This window comes from Carex rostrata, chromosome 2, assembly GCF_964058835.1.
Source record: "Carex rostrata chromosome 2, lpCarRost1.2, whole genome shotgun sequence".
NCBI lineage: Eukaryota > Viridiplantae > Streptophyta > Magnoliopsida > Poales > Cyperaceae > Carex > Carex rostrata.
In genome coordinates, this window is record NC_135919.1 from 7,883,477 (window position 1) to 7,901,689 (window position 18,213).

Sequence of the window (18,213 nt, forward strand, 5' to 3'; positions counted from 1 at the left end):
TAGTATTTTTCGATGCAAATTTCATTGTCTGCTCCGAATGCATGCTAACTTTTCACAAGGATTTGCGTTGGTAATTTCCAAAGCAGGAGAAGATCGTCTTCCCTTTGCTGGGCTAACTTTGAAAGTAATAAAAAAAATCCTGGTGGTGCATGCTAACTTTTCAACATTTTGGGCCTTAAATATTAAGCCCAATTACTTGTTTGTATCTTTAGTAAATGAACAGGCTGCTTCCTAAAGCACACAACAAGATCCCAAAGATTTAATGGGCCAGTTTGCAAAGCCTGTTCTCTATTACTAAGCGTGGGTTGTAGAGAACTTTTAAAAATATGAAAATTTATAATTTCATATTTTTTACATTTTCATAAAAATAATTTGTTTTTTATGAATATGCAAATTGTAAAAAATGTTGAAAACACGAGAGTTATAAAAAATGAAATTATTCTTGGAAAAAACATTATTTCAGTATGCTGTTATTATTACTAAAGTCCATAATTTTTTTTGACTAATTATTTTAGATGATCTGAGTAAAGAATAATGTGCTAAACATTTTAGATTGACTGAATTTAAACAAAAAATAATGTTGATATGTTTCTTTGACATATGTGATTAATCCTCACTCCCAGAAAATGAAACAAACATAAAAAAATTAAGAGCAAGAGAACAAAAAACTAGGCACACAACAGTTAAAGAGTATTTAAACAAACAAACAAACAAACAAATCTTCATTTCAAGCAATGATTTAAAACACAGAGAATAAAAGAAAACTAATAACTCCAAATAATTATAAATTATTATTGACACCAACAGCTTCTCCATAACATAAAGTCTGAGATATTAATGAAGATTAGAAAAGCTCAAAACAAAGTTGAGCCTATTTCATCCCTAAATTAGAAAAAAAAAATCGTATTTTCCAATTCCACCCACTATGGAAGTTTCAATTTAGAATGGATAGAAAAAAAAGAAAAAAAAAAGTTTTAGTGCAAAATCATAAGATTGGGACGCTATTCGACTCAATTTCATACTATTTTATTTGTCGAACAATTTTGAAACCGAAGTCTTAAATTTAACGCTAAAATAGTCTGGTTTTATATACAAACAAAAGAGCAAAACTAGGGTGTGATGTGCTCACCAAGAGGGATTGGTGAGCACACCTCCAAAAAACTATCAGATTGACTTTGAACTACGAATCTAAACCGTTGAAATCCAAGTACTTCATGAGTGATGTATGTGCATGTAAATTTTTTAAAGTTTCGAATTCATTTAGTACATGGTCAAGCGGTCAAAAAAATGATGAAAAATTAATACATAAAATAATTAAAAAGTTAAGTTATAAAAAATTTATTGTTTTAACCGCTTGACTATGTACTAAATGAATTCGAAACTTTAAAAAATTTACATGCACATACATCACTCATGAAGTACTTAAATTTCAACGGTTTAGATTCCTAGTTCGAAGTCAATCCAATAGTCTTTTGGAGGTGTGCTCACCAATCCCTCTTGGTGAGCACATCACACCCTAATTTTGCTCCAAACAAAATACCTAATTCTCATCCCAACCAAATGTTTGCTCTGTTCAACACAAACCCCTCAAAAGGCCGAAATTCATTCCGCTTTTTGCTAAACCAAGGAAAGCTAAATTTCCATTCCTTCTTAAAGGCCACAGAAATGCTACTATGCTACTATCCTTGGAATGTGTAATAGGCTATTTATTAGTCAGAAAGGAACCAAAAACATTGAAAGCACCAGGTCGGTCCACGTGTGCTAGAGTAGGCACCTATACAATCCCTTGTGAAAGGAATCCAGAGCGGTTCCATGAATATTTGATCAAATTTGGTTCAATATCAAGTCAGAGCTTTTTAATTCGTATCAAAATTTATATAGACAAATTGATTTTTTTTTTTTTTTGTAAATCAAGTGCGAATTTGTCTATAAACTTGATCGTCAAATCGTATATCCACTAATTCGTATTTATATAGACAAATTCGTATATTAAACGGTTATAATTGATCGTCAAATTGAATTTCATCCGATACTTATTGGATCGCCGTCACTCCCTCATAAAATGTCTGAATATTAGATTCAAAATATCTGATATGCATTGACGATCAATTTAAAATTTAATAAATTTAAATGATCCCATAAGTTGAAATCGTTTGTACACGAACCGTTTATGAATTCAGATCCTCCCCGGCACCGTAATAGAGAATTTTTTACAATTAGGGAATCTGGACCGTTATTTTTAACTTGACACGAATCTCAAAGTCCAATAATACTGCCCCTATATTAATCCGAATCTCAAAGCAGCTAAAAGTTAATTTCAAATCATAAAGTAGGAGAATCTTTTACAGTATTTGAAAGATACTTTTCCAGTTTATACCCAACTTCAAATAAAATTTTGTTCAAATTAAGCACTTTGACAAAAACACCCACCCTTTCTTTTTAACGTAACCATCAAAAATAACAGTCCGCACTCCGCACAGTCACGAGTTTCTAACAACGTCGATTCCCGAACCCCAAGTGCTTCTTGTGCTTAAAAATAGGAACATTTGGACAAGCAATGAGGATATGAGACAAAATAGAGAAAAAGACTTGGTCCATTCAAGAGAACACTAGCATAGTCCAAAAATCGTGGTGCTCCAACTATTACACGTTGTGAACTGGTCATTCACAACAATTTTCTTCTTTGTAAGTTGTAAATTTTTGTTCCTAATTAAGAAAAGGAACACAAAAGAGAAAAATAAATATGTATATAAATCAAAGCTCAATGATGTAATTGAGCTATGGTATATCTAAAATCTATGATCCATGCTCACAGCTGGTAAAGGTAATAAGCTTTTCTTTCCCTCCGTCACCTTGGCTGGGCTTCCGACTGCTGTCGCACCGTCTGGTACCGGTTTGATCACAACAGCACCAGCCCCAATTTTTGCCCCATCGCCAATTCTCACATTTCCGAGAACATTTGCACCAGCCCCAATCAATACCCCGTCTCCTACTTTCGGGTGACGGTCTCCGGCCTCTTTCCCTGTACCACCCAATGTAACGCCATGTAAAATTGACACGTTATTACCGATCACAACTGTCTCGCCTATTACCACGCCGGTTGCATGGTCCATTAAAATTCCTTTTCCAATCCTTGCTCCTGGGTGAATATCCACAGCAAATACTTCCGACGAACGGCTCTGCAATAGTAGAGCTGCAGCATGGCGTCTTTCATGAGCCCATAGCCGGTGCGCAACACGGTAAACTTGTAAGGCTAGAAAACCTTTGTAGTAGAGAAAACAATGGACCATTTTTTCACATGCCGGGTCACGGTCGCATGCTGCACAGAGATCCGCACGGACTGCGTATCCAAGTTCCGGGTCAGCGATTAATGCGTCATGGAGGAGATGCTCGAGGGTGTCTTGGGGGATGATATCGGGGATGGATAGCTTTGAAGCGAGATGCGCAGCAAGTGCTGATTCGAGGGAGGGGCGGTTCAAGATTAGGAGGGAGTAATAATTGCGAAGGATCGGTTCGCTTGCTATGTCTGATTTGGCCTCTTCTTGAATTCGAGCCCATGTTTCGTCTATCGGAGCAGCGGTTTTGGTGGGGAAGGAGCAAGAGAAGTCAAAGAAGGGTTTGAGTAACGATTTATTGTCACGGCATTTCTGAACACTGCAAGCAGCCATGGTGTAGAGAGAGAGAGAGAGAGAGAGATGAATTTGTGATTTGAGAGATGGATAGGATGCGAGAGATATATATATATATATATATGAGTCGGGAGAAATCCGAGAACTGTTAAGTGGCAAGGAAGAGCCAGATAGGAAGTTTCAAAGAAGTTCTGTAATTATTAATAGAGAATATATTATACTCGGAGTAAAGCTAATATACACTTAAGTGTACCAAGTGTATCATACACGGGCCATCAGATTTTTTTAAAAGTCGTGCTACTACGACTTTTAAAGAAATCCGACGGTCATAAAGTTAAGTGTACGGTACACTTAAGTGTATATTAGCTTTACTCATTAATTATACTCGTTTTATGATAGAGTATTAGAGTTTTCAAGAAACAATATTATACTTGTGTTGTTAACGAACTCCGAATTGCACTCCTATTAGTTACCTATTGGCGACTTACAAGCATAGTGACAAATGAATTTTTCGGGTTTGGTACAACGAGGTCAAAAGTTCATAATTTGAGAATAATTCGAGTTTAATTTGGAAATGATTCAAAATTATCTGGACTAGAAATCTCACTCCTACAAAGAAGCAAAAAAAATGTTATGAGAAAAAATCAGGAAAAATTCGCGAATAATTAGTAAAATTCGGGAAAAGTTCTTAAAATTTGCGAATTATTCGAGCGGTCAACTGAATAATTCGGTGTTCGATTTGTCATCACCGAAAAAACAATTTATTCTCGAATAATTTATGAATATTGTGACTTTACTTACAAGTAAAAAATTGTCAACGAAGTTGAATTCTATGGTTATACTAGCCAACTTAAATAGTGCATTATATAATGCTCCATATAATAATATCAGAGACAGTGACCCAATATATTAAGGGAGCTGCTATTTCAACGCCATCTTAATTTTAAGAGCATATGTAATTAATATTTCTGTATGCAATGTCGATATTGCCCCTAATTAACACTCTCTTGTATTGTCATCTAAATTTTGATACTTTCCTTTTAAACTTGACTTATTAAATGCAACAATAACAAAATTAGTTCGCACAATTTATTTTTATTCCTCATATATACATTATTCTTCAAAATTATGATTAATCAGTAACCTTATTTGGAAACTATTTTTCTTCGGGACAAATAATTAGTCCTTAATTAAATATGAAATATTAAGTTTTGTTTTTAAAAATTCTTATGACAAGAAGAATAGCATAGAGTTATGTTACAATTTTTCTAATTTAGCTACAGATTTGAAATTTGATAAAAAGACAATTAAACTTAAATTTTGTTAAAAATTAAATAATACCAACTAAGAAGAAGTACATTCTTAATTTCCTAAATTAATCAACATCTTCCTCCCCACATATGTGACTTTTTTGGGAGAATCAGAAATTTATATGAATATGTTAACTTTGGAGGTACACATTTTGTTGACGATATAATCACATCTGCCTATTCGTCAATAACATCTCTTTAAGTATTATTATAATCATAGCTATAAAGGATTTAAATTAGCATTAATAATTTTATTTATAGAAACATTATGCTTTTCGTTCATTTTTTTTATCTATATTATATCTCTATTTTTTAATTTTCTATTATTATAAGTTTTAAAATTTATGTGTCAAAATAAAATCGTTAGATTTGATCTATATTATTTTCTCTACATGTACATAACAAATTTATCACTTTTTGGTTTTGTTTTAATATGAATCAATAAGTTGAATAAATAACGTTCAAAATTTATCCATATAATCATACCTATGATGGAGGTATGATGGATTTAACGGTTTTATTTTGATATTTAAATTTTAAATTTTAGTTTGTTAATATTTAAAAAATGAAGTATGATGGAGGCACAAAATATAGATGCATTTGAACCCTTCTCATTGAATAAAAAGAAATTAAATCTTTTAATGATGGAAAAATACTGTCCAAAAATCAATGCTCACAAAAAAATATTATAAAAAGTTCATAAAATTTATGATTTAGAACAAATAAAGTTTAAGACAAAGTTATATATAAAAAAAAAATAGAACTATGAACATATTTCTAGCAGTATAGTTTCAAAACCAAAATCACTCCCTATTGTTTAGTAAATACCAAAAAATGACACAAAACACAGAAAATCATAATTCTGAACAGTGATGCATATATAGGGAAAAAAATTGTGTCAGCTAACTAGTTTTAGTTGCATTTAATAATTAGTTGAGTTTAGAGTGTATATTAGGAGTAATAGAGGTATAAACAAAAAAAAAAATTCAGTGCTCTTAAAATTAAGTTTTGTACTATTAATATTTTTTTTGCTAAGAAGTGTAGTAACAAAATTCTCTCACTTTTGTACTGAGAAGAAAAGTAACAGAATTCTCTTAATATTACTTTCCTTTATTAGCTTCTTTTATTAATTAGGTGAGAGCGAAAGCGGAAGGACAAAACTGATATTGAGATAAAAAATTATCTTAGCTCTCAAAATTGCAGAAAGGTGTTGAATCAAGCAACTAAAATGCAATTTATGTATTGAGAACCATCTCATCATCTGATGTCGATTATATATGTTTATGAAGAAATATAATCATTTCATTAATTAGTAACAAAAATTCTTAAAGACCTTGAGGCTTGAGTACTGTTTCAACATAACTTTCTCCTTAGAAGATGAAAATCTTATTCATTTTATAACACTACAAATAATTCTGGAATAGTTGGTCTTAGCACCTTTGCTTTTCACTTGAGAAATGAATATTTGAAATTCACATCCGACTGATATTCATAAAAAAAAGAGGGACTGATATTCAAAGCTTTTCATTAAAAAAATTCACAAAAAAAACATTGATTTTCAAATATTCTAAAAAAATAGTAATAAAAATTTCCAAAAAAAATGTAAAATTTAATCTCCAAGCACATTTCAACATGAAGAAGTGAAGAACATGTTGAGAAATTTGAATTGACTATTTAAACTTCGAAAATAAAAATATGAGCAGAAAGAAAAACATCTTTTTTACTTCCCAAAGCATCGTAGTATCTCTCTCGAGTAGAACTAGGGTGTTCTTAAGCTCACCAAGGTGTTGGGTGAGCTTAACTCCAAAATATATTAGATTGGCTTTAAACAATAAATCCAAACCGTTGAAACCGATTTACTTCACGAGTGATGAATTTACATATAAAATTTTTAAAATTTTGAATTAATTTTGTATAAAGTCAAGTGGTCAAAAAATGTTCAAAAAATTAATGCACTAAAATTAATTTATAAACCTTCTAATTTGACCGTTTCACTTTGTACTAAAATAATTCAAAAACTTAAAATCTTTGCATGTAAATTCATCACTTGTGAAGTAGATGGATTTCAACGGTTTAGATTTTTCTTAAAACAGACGACCAATCCCACTATTTTTTTTGTTTTTTGAGGCAAATCCTCAGCCAAACACGACGTGAGAGATTTACCACTCATCGTTCTTCTCTTTAGAGAAAAAGTACTCGCAGCCCCTACCTAGGTTACCACAAGAAAAGGAGTCCGCTTACTGAGGAATGATATTCCGAAGGGAGTTATGTTCCTTAACAAAAAACAACAACTAACAACATCTAACATCTGAAGATCAAAAGACCCGAAGGAACAAAACAACCATCTACTATAGCTCAAAAGTCCATACTAGAGGTGGTTTTTGAAAATGTCAGCTCCCCGATCCGGAGAGGTGGATGAATAGGTACGTTTAAAACGGGTATAATATATTTTGGAGTTAAGCTCACCAAACACTTTGGTGAGCTTAAAAACACCCTAGTTTTAATCCCCTCTATATAGAAACAAATTATATTTTATCTCTTACCTTTTATCAAATAACCCAAATTAAAAAGATTATCTTTCGATCTTTGAGAAGTCTTTGTCTTTCTTCTTGATGCCTTCTCTTTCTTCTCGATGCCTCGTAAGAGAAGGTCGACACTGACTTTTCCCAACTAATTACTTGTGAGTTGAAAACTAATAAAATTAATAGTATCTCATTACTAAACAGTATTTTTAAAATAACAATAAAATTGTTGCAAGTCAAAGCGACATATTTTGGAGTTAAACTCACCAAACACTTTGGTGAGCTTAAAAACACCCTAGTTTTAATACCCTCTCTATATAGAAACAAATTATATTTTATCTCTTACTTTTTATCAAATAACTCAAATTAAAAAGATTATCTTTCGATCTTTGAGAAGTCTTTATCTTTCTTCTTGATGCCTTCTCTTTCTTCTTGGTGCCTCGTAAGAGAAGGTCGACATTGACTTTTTCCAACTAATTACTTGTGAGTTGAAAACTAACAAAATTAATAGTATCTCATTACTGAATACTGAATAGTATTTTTAAAATAACAATAAAATTGTTGCAAGCGAAAGCGACATATTTTTAAAATAACGATAAATTGTTAAATGATAATACTAATATCCTATATTTGATTTTTTTTTTTTTTTTTGGGTTGAAAGTCTCTAGGCGATATATTTGATCGTATGAAGCGCAAAATAGATGGTTTCATACTTCCACGCAAGATGTCCTCAGGAAAAGGAAAAAATAATAATAATTAGGTCGCCACTATATGGCATCCATATCTAAAATAGAAACTTAAAACTGCTGCTATTGTTAAACTTTGAAAAATTAACGCATAAAAAGGCTTCTATTAGTGAGGGATGTACTTGAAGTTATAAAGTTGCAATCAGTTTTTACTGATATTTTAAACAAGAGGAGGGTTTAAATGCTTTTATTTTTTGTGCTCCCATCATATCTTCATTTTTAAAAACTATAATAACTCAAAATTTGAAAGTTAAATGTTAAAATAAAACCGTTAGATATGGCCTACATCATTTTATCCATGTACATGTAAAGAAATTTGATATTTCAATTTTCTTGTGTTTGTCATCAAGAACTTGTAAAAATATACCGATGTGGATAATTTTTAAACGTTCATTTTTCAACTTTTAATTCACATAAAAACTAAATCGAAATATGATAATTTTTATAAGCACGTAGTGGAAATGATATAGATGTCTAACAGTTTTATTTTGACATTTATATTTTAAATTTTGAATTATTATAATTTTAAAAATAGAGTTATAATGATGACAAAAAAAGTAAACATTTTAACCGTCCACTTTAAATAATTATTCGAATTAAAAAAAATCTTATATTTTATATTAATGGAGGAGACTATTTATGTTGACATTCTCGTGTAAGATTCCTCGTTAATGAGGATAGGACTAATTAATGTCATCCTCTTTTGTTAATCACCTCTTAATAATAAATAGGTCAAAAGAGGATTCGTATCCTCTCAAGTAATGTAGAGGATTATTTTTAGGTTTGAAATTAAATTTCAGGCGGTTTGAAATTCGAACTAGCGCAGAAGCAGTATTATTAGACTATGAGATTCTTGCCAAGTTAAAAAGAACGGTTCGGATCTACTAATTGTAAAAGATTTCCTTATCAGATAATGAAGAGGATGTGAATTCATCAAAGGAGACATTTATGTTTGAGGTGGATAGTTATATCATTTACAAAAATATTAGAGTGAATATTCATTGACAACAGCTTATTTTGACAGTTTTGACGATTTTTTTTTCAAATAATGTTTTACAAAAATAGACATAATATAATTAATAAGCATGTAGTTTTTCTTCCGTGATTTTTATTTTTACCCAAAAAAATAGATATTTTATTATAAATAACCACGGTTTAGCAAAATTTATAAAAATGCCCAAACCGTACATAATATATACGGTCCGGAATTAAAATTCCAAACCGTATATAATATTTACGGCCCGTTTTTTTTTTTTTGGATTTAAAATTCCAAACCGTATATATTCTATACGGTCCGGTTTTTTTTTTTTTTTTTTGAGCCCAACTTTGCACCTCTGGTTAACATATCAAAACACCTTCAAAAATTATGAAAATTTACCGACATGCAGCCTTGACAGTCTTGTTCTATGAAGTCAAGACTGCATGTCGGTAAATTTTCATGATTTTTGAAGGTGTTTTGATATGTTAACCAGAGGTGCAAAGTTGGACTCAGAAGCACTCCTTCAACAGTTCGGGTTATTTTTAAGAGCCAATATCTCACGATCTGTTTTGAGATTTTGTATGAAACTTCACAGTCTTATTCTACGAAGTCAAAACTGCATGTTGGTACATTTTCATGATTTTTGAAGGTGTTTTGATATGTTAACCAGAGGTGCAAAATTGGACTCAGAAGCACTCCTTCAGCAGTTCGGGCAATTTTTGAGAGCCGATATCTCACGATCTGTTTTGAACTTTTGTATGAAACTTCACAGTCTTGTTCTACGAAGTCAAGACTGCATGTCGGTAAATTTTCATGATTTTTAAAGGTGTTTTGATATGTTAACCAGAGGTGCAAAGTTGGGCAAAAAAAAAAACCCGGACCGTATAGAATATATACGGTTTGGAATTTTAAATCCAAAAAAAAAAAAAAACCAGGTTGTAAATATTATATACGGTTTGGAATTTTAATTCCGGACCGTATATATTATGTACGGTTTGGACATTTTTATAAATTTGGCTAAACCGTGGTTATTTATAATAAAATAATTTTTTTTTGGGTAAAAATAAAAATCACGGGTTTTTCTTATAAATCGATTGGATAGTAAACTTTCATATAATTTAATATTGATAAAACCTTTACAGAAAATAGTTTACTTTCATACCGTATTTTTCGTGAACATAAAATATCTGGCTTGTTTTCTAACAATGGAAATAACACGTGAAATTTGAAATCAGATGCAATTTCTTTTCTATATCTCAATCTCATTATCCAATAAAAATCAAAGTAAAAGTCCTGTCGAATGTCGACCCAATAATTATGTCAATTTTCTTGCACGTGCAATTTATCACTTTCTTTGATATAGACTGATTCAAATGAGCTGAAATTTGAGATCATCAACGGTAACTCTGAAATCTCTGAATCATGAAACTGTTACGAGATGTGTGTACAGAAAAACCAGCTGTTCCAAGATACATGCACAAAAAAAGTTGGACGACTAAATTCAAGATTTCAAAATTTTCAGATGTATTTTTTATGGATCTCGAATTTCAGCTCATTTGAATCCGATATAGACATAGCAAGATTCTGTTAATACAATAGATAGCTCAATAAATCACATGAAAAATAGAAAGGTCAATCATGGAAGTATACTTCACCGGTGACGAATCAAATGTGGGGTTCCATCGGTGTCTGCGGCAGTTGGTCATGGGAAAAGGGAAACAACATTTTTCATTATGGATCTTTTGTGTAAACAACTCAAGTGCCGTATATAATGCCAATTATTTCACCTTCACAATTTATCATTTTTTATTTGAATCTTATGACTAAATTACCAACTTGAGAGAATTCTGACTTTTAATGTTTTCATGGAACTTATGATGGAGAAAAATAATAAATCAATTGATAATAGAAATAATTACTTAAAAAAAAATTTTAAGTTCATAATAGTCAACATTCTCCTCTTATCCCAATGTTCATTGACAAACAAATTATCCAATAAATTTGATTTTGTTGGATTCTCATGCAATTACAGTGGACAAAATATGAGATACCGTCAAGTGCATTATTTTTTTTTGTGAACTAGAATAGTTGACTGAAAAAAAAAATAATTAGTTCAGAACTAGTGAGTTAGTGACAGAGCTATATGAGTTAAGAGAAAGGACTGAAGAAGACACTTGCCTACCTCTAGCTAAATATATACTTCTATTGTGATATTTTTTTTCAAAAAATTTATACAAATAATCTTATATTTAACATAATTATAGAACTTTGCTATATCCTAAAAATTTTGTTCCACTATTTTATTTGTTTTTGCTCGGAAGTAAAATAATTGTTGTGTGAAGCAGTGTTGTAAAAAACATTCGTTTAGGCCGATTAATCAGCCAATTAGTCGTTGGTGGTGACCAAACTGTCATAGATTTTCCCAACTAATTGGCCGACTATTTCCAATTATTTTCCTGACTAATTAATCGCTTGACAATACTCTATCTGTCCGACGACCGCATACCATTATTTACAGCACTAGTGGGAAGTGTGAACAATGACTACGGCGTAGGCAACACGGAGACCCTTAAGAAAAGAAATCACAAAAACCAGCACAAAGGAATGGATGACGTTTGAGGTGACGCGTCTCGGGAAATAATGACAGATGGACCAATGTGTGTGGATGAGTTGGGCCCCGTGTTTATTTCTTTATTATTTTATTTTGGTCTTATTGGTATCACTAACAAGTTTGACAATTGACTGGGGTCTTAGTGAGGCCCGAGAAATTTGGGCCAGGCTGCGGTGCGCTGCGCTGACTTCACTCGTGACACTTGGCCTCCAGGGACATAAAAAAGACTCCATATCCGCTGCAATTCACGCTTCATATACACGCTACTGTCAGTTCTGTTCGTGCAGTCCAATCTAAAATGGACGGACTCAATCCATCCATCGTTTGAGTCCGCATCGTCTGCATTAATTCAAAAGAGCGCTGACTTCACTCGTGACACTTGCTCAGCAGGGACGCCGAAAAGCGTCCATATCCGCTGCAATTCACGCTTGATATACACGGTACTGTCAGTTCTGTTCGTGCAGTCCGATCTAAAATGGACGGACTTAATCGATCCATCGAGAGTCTGCATCGTCTCAAAAGAGCATTTTTTGATTTAACGCATCTCGACTGCTAATTTCAAACTAAGTTAATCCGGTCACATCTTATAATTAAGGAGTCCGTTAATATTAGTGTAAATATAGTTTGCACAAATCTTAAAACAAATCAAATGGTTCAGATGCATTAACTCGAAAGTTTTTTTTTTTAGTTAATGCAGAGGATACGAATTCCGATCGTTTTTGGTTTGAGAAATAGGGAACATGAACTATTCACATCATCAGACATTTTGAATACGGAAACTCACAAATTTATTATGAAAACCCACTTGCTCGAGAATAATTGAGAATAATTATGAGAATATGATAAAATAAATATTCAGTTGTGATAATAATTGTGAAAAAAATTAACTTGAAAAAAAATATTCATGAATTTTCTTTTAAAAAAAAGAAGTGAAATTCCAACTGTTTTATTACGAAACAATACAAGGTCATACAAAAATTCAATTATTCTGAATTAGTGGAACATCAACCAACTAGTATCAACAACCACAAAACAAAGTAGTATACCAGGAAATATAATCAAACTAACATCACTAAAAACATAAAAGTCCCTAATATCAATCACTAAAAGCAATCACATCAGTAGAAAAATAGCCAGTATCAACTAAAGACTAACCAGGAGACAATAAACCAGTTGCCTCATCAATGGTATCAGAGATGTCCCTATCATCCGACTCTCCTAAACCAAGAGAAGGGACCCCGTCTAAAACCAAATGGGAGCTGGCTCTGTCCTGAGAGTCTGTGTCCGATATCACTATCAGAGTGTCTATCTGAGTCAGATGAGAAATATAAAAAAGCATAATCAATGACAATTTAAAATATGAATTATCTAAACAAGACTTACACCAATATGAAGTCAAAGCAATAATAGAAGATGCAACAGAACTAATAGTTGGTACTGGTGTATTTTGAAAATAAATTTTATTTCTGGTCAACCAAACACTCCATACAGTAGCTGCTCTAATTAACTTAACCAACAATGAATCCTTTAAAAGTATCCAATAATCAAAATTCCAAAAGTCAGACACTTGTGTACAGTTAAAAACAAAATTGTTATGATTACCAATCCAACACCACAAAGTAGAAATAAATAGACAGGTAACAAATAGGTGATGTACAGTCTCATGGGCACTACAAAATGGACAGTCAATATTACCTTACCAACCTCTAGTATGTAAATTGCATTTAGTTAGGATTTTATCCTATCTAAGTAATCAAATAAAAATTTTGATCTTAAGAGAAATCTTAGTCTTTCATAAAGTGTTGAAAATATGATTTGGAATACCCTGAAATGAAAGCCATTTATAAAGAGAGTGGACAGTAAAAAGATCCGAAGAAGTCCATCTCCAATATATTCTATCCGGCTAAGCTGGATCTAAAGCATGAAAAAAAAACTCTAAAAGTCTATTATATTCATGAAAAATTATATAATTTTCTTTTTTAAAGACACGTTGTAAATAATAAATTTCTATTAATAATCATTGATAAGTTTATGTCAATTAAATAATCTAAGAGTGAAGTTATGTTACTATGCATATCACATATTAATTTGTATTATGGATCAATATCTCTATTTACAAAGTTCAAACAATTGATGGACCGTTCAACATGATCTTCATATGAAAATATAGTTGTAGATTAAATTTTATATTTTTTAATTTTTTTTAGATAGGCAGAAAAACATTTGAGCTAGATATTATAGACAATTCAAAAATAGTGATTTTCTAAAAAATAATATTAAATTCTAAAAATAAAAAATTTTAGCTTGCAAGTGCATTTTCATATAAAAATCATGTTAAACGTTCAAATCGACCATTTGAACTTTGAAAACGAAAATATTGACCCGTAGTATGAAACAATTTGCGCTATGTATAGTGTAATATTTAGTAATATTTAGCAAAATAAAAAATAAATTTATAGAGTAGAAATTGTCATGACAAAAATAAGGAAATTAATGGTGTAAAAGATGGTAAAAGATAAAAGTGATGATGAAAGAATAATTTATAACTGAATAAAATAAAGAAATCAAACAAAATTGATGAGTTGTAAACGGCCTATCGAAAACATCTCCGCCAAGAACATAAAAAAAATTATACAAACAAAACCTATAATCATCTTCTAGTACAAAAATTTGGTAGAAAGCTGTCTTTTTAAATCATCAATTGTGTTATAAAGGTTGCATAACAATATACACCGCACAAACTTTCCTTTTCAAACTTTTTCATCTGAGTTGGACATAAAATTAAAAAATGCTCCATCATTCAATAAAACTTAGATTAGTATGTTGTAGCATTTTCATTTTCGAATGAAATTCTCTACCGAATTCAATTTGATTCGAAATTTTTGAAATATTCTTAAAACGCAAAATTTGCATATCCTACCGGAAGCATTATTTTTATATCAACATTTTAATTTTGTTATATTGTAATGTAAATGCACATTGCATTGGAGCACTAGACCTTGGCAAATAGGTTTTCTTTCTACCATGAGGCCCCAAAACATACTAAAAAAAAAAGATTATCATGCAGAAAAAGCAAATTCTTAACTTGTGCTTAAATAAAAAAAAGCAACAAAAACCGGCAAACATTAACAGAAAAAATAATTTTGGTCTATATAACATTTGCACACTCTACTCTGACATGCATATATAACCAAAAACTGAAAAGAAAACCTAAAGCAGGCAACAAGAATTGATCAAACTTTAACTTTCACATCGACACCAGCCGGAAATTCAATCTGCATCAGTGAGTCAACGGTCTCGGCAGTTGGCTGTATAATATCAATAAGCCTCTGGTGGGTCCGGATCTCAAAGTGTTCACGAGCATCCTTGTGCTTGTGCGGGGATTTAAGAACACAATAAATCCTCTTTTTTGTCGGCAATGGGACAGGCCCCATGGTCTTGGCATTGGTAGCACGAGCCGCTTCAAGTATCAGCTTGCATGCACCCTCGATCCGTGGAACAAAGTATGACTTCAACTTTATTCTTATCTGATAGTTTTCCGGCATCTGAAGCAACACAGAGCAAATAATATTAGGTACCAAAATAGATTTATCAGTCTTCCATAAGTGATTAGACAAATACAAGTACCAGATCTACTGATATCGAAGAACTGAAATCCAAAATTAATTTCTTTTTAGAAAGGATGCTTTTATTATCAATATAGCAAGCAAACAAATACATAAAACCATTAATCAAATAGCTATGCAATTAAAGATAGAACACAAGTATATTGGAATGTTTACCCAAAAAAAAAAAAAAAAATTAATACACCATGCTAGCATCCTTCAAACCTAATCTGACAAACTCAACAACAATGTCGGACAGATTGAACAGGTGAGACGAGAATCTATGATCAGCCCCCTCTATAATCTCCAGCCTATGATTTCTTATCAATTTAGAAAACTCCATAGCATCGCTTGGTGGTACGGTGCTATCTTTTGAACCATGAACTGTCAAAACCCTACAATTTTCGTCAAGTGACATGCATGCAGCCTGCATGTCAATCCCAATTCTTTCCATCAGGCTTACTTCAGTAACTCGGTACATTTTTTCCGTTTTATCTTTCACATCAAGAAAACCATCTTTACGGATCCTTTCCATGAAATCCTCCCCAAGGCGTTCTTTAATCCCACCTTTCAGATCAAAACGACCCGCTACATTCACAATTGAATATACGTCTTTATACTTTAAAGCGTATAAAATAACAACATTCCCCCCTTTGCTGTGTCCGAGAATAGCAGTTACCTCCCGATTTTGTTCTCTAAAAAAACGCACCACAGTGCGTAAGTCCTCAACCTCCTTATAATAATTCCCGTATTCAAAATTGCCTTCACTTTCACCATTTCCTGAGAAATCAAAACGAAAGCTAGAAATTCCTTTAGATGCTAGTGCATCACCTATGTGACAAATAGTTTTACTTTCCTTTGACGAACGAAACCCATGGCACAAAATAACAAGTTCATTTGAACCAGCATCTTGTAAAATACCAGAAAGGTTTTCCTCAAAATTGTTTTTAAGTATGATCTTCTCTGGATATGTTGACGGTGAATCCTTGAGGGAGGAATGTAGCCTTGTCAGGGGTCTTTTGTTAGAGGGATACCAAGCAGCCCCAAAAAGTAACTGCATGTGAATGCATCTAGATGTAAGAGGAGAGATGGCTACATGATACTAATTGGCAGGGGCGGAGCCACTAAGGCCCAAAGGTAGTTGCCTAACCGTGGATTTTGGAAACAAAAAGTTTTAGCCAGTGTATTTTTGGACTATTGCCTACACTAACGAACAAGTTTGCTTACTCCTGGGCTAAATTTATTTTCTTCCCAACTCATTTTAATGCTAGTCCAACTAATTTTCTTCTTACCCCATCTCATTTTTTGGCATACCCCTAACCCATTTCCTGGGTCCGTCCCCGCTGATTGGGGAGCACAAACAAGAACAATGTAGCCAGATGAACTACATAATAAGGCCCGAGTTTTGGCACACGGTAATTTATCGAACTGAAATGCACCTCTACTGCCTTGTGCATAAAAGTTAGCTCTTTTAGCATGTTAATGAGACAATAAAATTGTGCGAGGACTACTAAATAAAATTGACATATACTCTGAAATCTCAAGGTTCCAATTTAAGAAAGAAACAGTAAGATCGAAGTACCTTTCCACGACGCTTAGCTGACGTTTTCTTCTTAGGAGGACTTTCAGTTGTAACCTCATCCTCTCCTCCAATCTGCGAATATAACACACCGAAGTAATGATTCAATTTTTGTTGATTACAATGCACCTAGTATTTATTATCTACTGTTCAATTACTAAAAAAAAGAGCTGGTTTTCAATGCAATCCTTTACAGTGTACATTTCTATTATCAAAGACATCAATACAAACAGATGAAATTGGGAGGGAACAAATTCAATATAAATTAAAGCAAATTAAAAACAAAATAGTTCAAATGAAAAAAAAAAAAAAATCAGAAATCCCATACATCGACAAAGGTGGATTCGCCCTCATCTTCATCTCCTTCTTCATCTACGTCAAAACCTGTGTCGTCCATAACTTTGTCTAAGTCATCCTGAGGTGGTGTAAACTCTGAATCAACCTCTTCAACGGCACCCTCGTCGAGCTCGAACTGGTCGGAATCATCCTCATCATCGGCACTCTCGTCGAGCTCGAACTGGTCGGAATCATCGGGAGCGGCGTATAAGCGGGGTGACGACGCACGGGAGAGGCGGAGGGAGAGGTTGGGGGAGAGGAGAGAGAAGGAGAGAAAGGAGCATTTGGCGGAGGCGTGGTGGAGAGGCAAAAGAGAGAGGGTCGTGGCGAGGGAAGAAGCAACCGCCATTGGATAGGGTCGAAGAGCTCTCTGCTTCACTCCGGTTCGTGAGTGTTATTGTTATGTTATCCTCTCGGATAGGGTGGAAATTACAAGGAGGTCCTTCTGATTTTTGTTATTTTGAATTATTTAGTCGTTCAAGAAGATTTTGGGCTAATTCAATTATTTCGGGCTGCGGTTTAGATAAATCCAATTCGGCCCATTATATTAATGGTAAATGGACCGAGTCCGCATCGTCTGCATCAACTCAAAAGAGCGCGCATCGTCTGATTTTAAACGGAATCAATCCGGCCACAGCTTATAATTCAGGGACTCTTACATATTGGTGTAGATCTAGATTGCACGAATTTTGAAGTGAATTGGACGGTCTAGATGCATTAACTCAGAATATTCTTTTTTGAGTTAATGCAGAGGATACGAATTCAGATGGACCTTGGGTAAGATAATTAGATAATATGGATAAAAAATGGCACCTTCCTAAATGACCCCAAATTTTGAGTTTGGATCTGGACCCGTCCGATCAGAATTCGGACCAATCCGTTCCGAGGTAGAATGC

The 18,213-nt window shown here is 32.9% G+C and overlaps 2 protein-coding genes across 3 annotated transcripts; both read right to left on the reverse strand.

Moving 5' to 3' along the window:
• Positions 1-2,578: 2,578 nt before the first annotated feature.
• LOC144572366 (putative serine acetyltransferase 4) lies at positions 2,579-3,768 on the reverse strand. Its single transcript, XM_078321920.1, has one exon. The coding sequence runs from the start codon at positions 3,666-3,668 to the stop codon at positions 2,790-2,792; it is 879 nt and encodes a 292-aa protein (XP_078178046.1). The 5' UTR covers positions 3,669-3,768; the 3' UTR covers positions 2,579-2,789.
• An 11,091-nt stretch (positions 3,769-14,859) lies between these two features.
• On the reverse strand, positions 14,860-17,739 carry LOC144572375 (uncharacterized). 2 transcript variants are annotated; one of them, XM_078321939.1, is made up of 3 exons: positions 17,310-17,722; positions 16,985-17,056; positions 14,860-15,342 (listed from the first exon to the last, which is right to left on the reverse strand). In XM_078321939.1, exons 1-3 carry the CDS (start codon positions 17,664-17,666, stop codon positions 15,031-15,033), a joined length of 741 nt encoding a protein of 246 aa, XP_078178065.1. In that variant the 5' UTR covers positions 17,667-17,722; the 3' UTR covers positions 14,860-15,030. The 2 variants fall into 2 exon arrangements, with proteins under 2 accessions (XP_078178065.1, XP_078178057.1); XM_078321931.1 differs by lacking the exon at positions 14,860-15,342 and adding an exon at positions 15,453-16,456 and having other exon boundaries at positions 17,310-17,739.
• Positions 17,740-18,213: the final 474 nt, after the last annotated feature.